The 1,639-nt window shown below is 42.0% G+C and overlaps 1 protein-coding gene across 1 annotated transcript; it reads right to left on the reverse strand.

The window, feature by feature from the left end:
• Positions 1-231: 231 nt before the first annotated feature.
• Positions 232-1,377, reverse strand: HELRODRAFT_86330 (hypothetical protein; the record flags this gene model as incomplete). The annotated part of the gene is made up of 2 exons (XM_009027789.1): positions 232-344; positions 1,266-1,377. Coding segments are annotated over 2 exons (225 nt in total), but the record flags the coding sequence as incomplete, so codon positions are not given.
• Positions 1,378-1,639: the final 262 nt, after the last annotated feature.

Below are 1,639 nucleotides of genomic sequence, written 5' to 3' on the forward strand. Positions count from 1 at the left end.
ATCCATCCATCCATCCATCCATCCATCCATCCATCCATCCATCCATCCATCCATCCATCCATCCATCCATCCATCCATCCATCCATCCATCCATCCATCCATCCATCCATCCATCCATCCATCCATCCATCCATCCATCCATCCATCCATCCATCCATCCATCCATCCATCCATCCATCCATCCATCCATCCATCCATCCATCCATCCATCCATCTATCTTTATTCTTTCACTAACGGCATCCAGCCTCGTCATCAGCGAGCGGGCAGTCGGCCTGACCATCGCACCGCCAATCAACATGCACGCACGGCCCATTCTTGCACGGCATGTACCTGTCCGTGCAGGCTGGTGGGCGTGGTCAGCATAAATTAACATATCTGATTAATACAATTAACACAAATTAACATATCTGATTTTAATACAATTAACATAAATTAACATATCTGATTAATACAATTAACATGAATTAGCATATTCAATTAGTAAAATTAGCCTGAGTTAACAATTCTTATTAATGAAATTAACATAAATTAACGTGTGTGAATGATGCAATTAGTTTCACCAAAGCCACCATTATCTCTTTTGTCACCATCTTTTCAAAGCACTTTCCGTCATCATCTTTTTCATTATCATCGTCACCACCACCACCACCACCATCGTCTTTTCGATCATCATCATCACCATCAAAAACATCATTATCACCTCTACCATCATCATCACTGTTGTCTTTTCGATCATCATCAAGAACAACATCATTATCATCATCACCTCCTCCACCATCATCTTTTCGATCATCATCATCATCAACAACAACAACATCATTATCATCATCACCTCCTCCTCCACCATCATCATCATCATCATTACCACCTCCATCGTAACTAACGACAATTAATTTCATCGGAGCCATCTGGACAGTCAGTCACGTGGTCACAGAGTTTCTCCCTGAAGATACACAGCCCGGTCGTGGCGCAGAACACCCCGTCGTGCCGCAGTCTGGTGGGTGGGTGAGTGGTGAATGAGTGAATTAGTGAGTGAGTGGGTGAGTGAGTGAGTGAGTGAGTGAGTGAGTGAGTGAGTGAGTGAGTGAGTGAGTGAGTGAGTGAGTGAGTGAGTGAGTGAGTGAGTGAGTGAGTGAGTGAGTGAGTGAGTGGAAAATAAACGAAAAAGCCCTGAGTTGCGCAGTGGTGAACGAGGAGAAAGAGAATCACTAAGAGTTACTCATCTAAACTTTAAAAAGAAGTAATTTTGAGTGAATCTACGAACCGCAATTCTGCTCGTCACTCTCGTCAGAGCAGTGGACGACACCGTCACATCGCCTCGATTGCGGTATGCAGCCCCTGTTTTTGCATTGGAATTCACTGCTGCCACACGAATCTGTTGTTTGTGTTGTTGTAGTTGATGTTGTTGTTGATGATAGTTGTTGATGGTTTTGTTGATGGTTTTGTTGATGTTGTTGGTGTTGTTTTTGGTATTGTTTTTGGTATTGTTGATGATGTTGTTGTTGTTGTTGTTGATGGTTTTGTTGATGTTGTTGGTTTTGTTGATGTTGTTGGTGTTGTTTTTGGTATTGTTGATGATGCTGTTGTTGTTGTTGTTGATGTTGTTGATTGTAATCACAATAATTGGTAATAATAATA

Source organism: Helobdella robusta (genome assembly GCF_000326865.2).
Source record: "Helobdella robusta unplaced genomic scaffold HELROscaffold_51, whole genome shotgun sequence".
In the NCBI taxonomy this organism is placed as follows: domain Eukaryota; kingdom Metazoa; phylum Annelida; class Clitellata; order Rhynchobdellida; family Glossiphoniidae; genus Helobdella; species Helobdella robusta.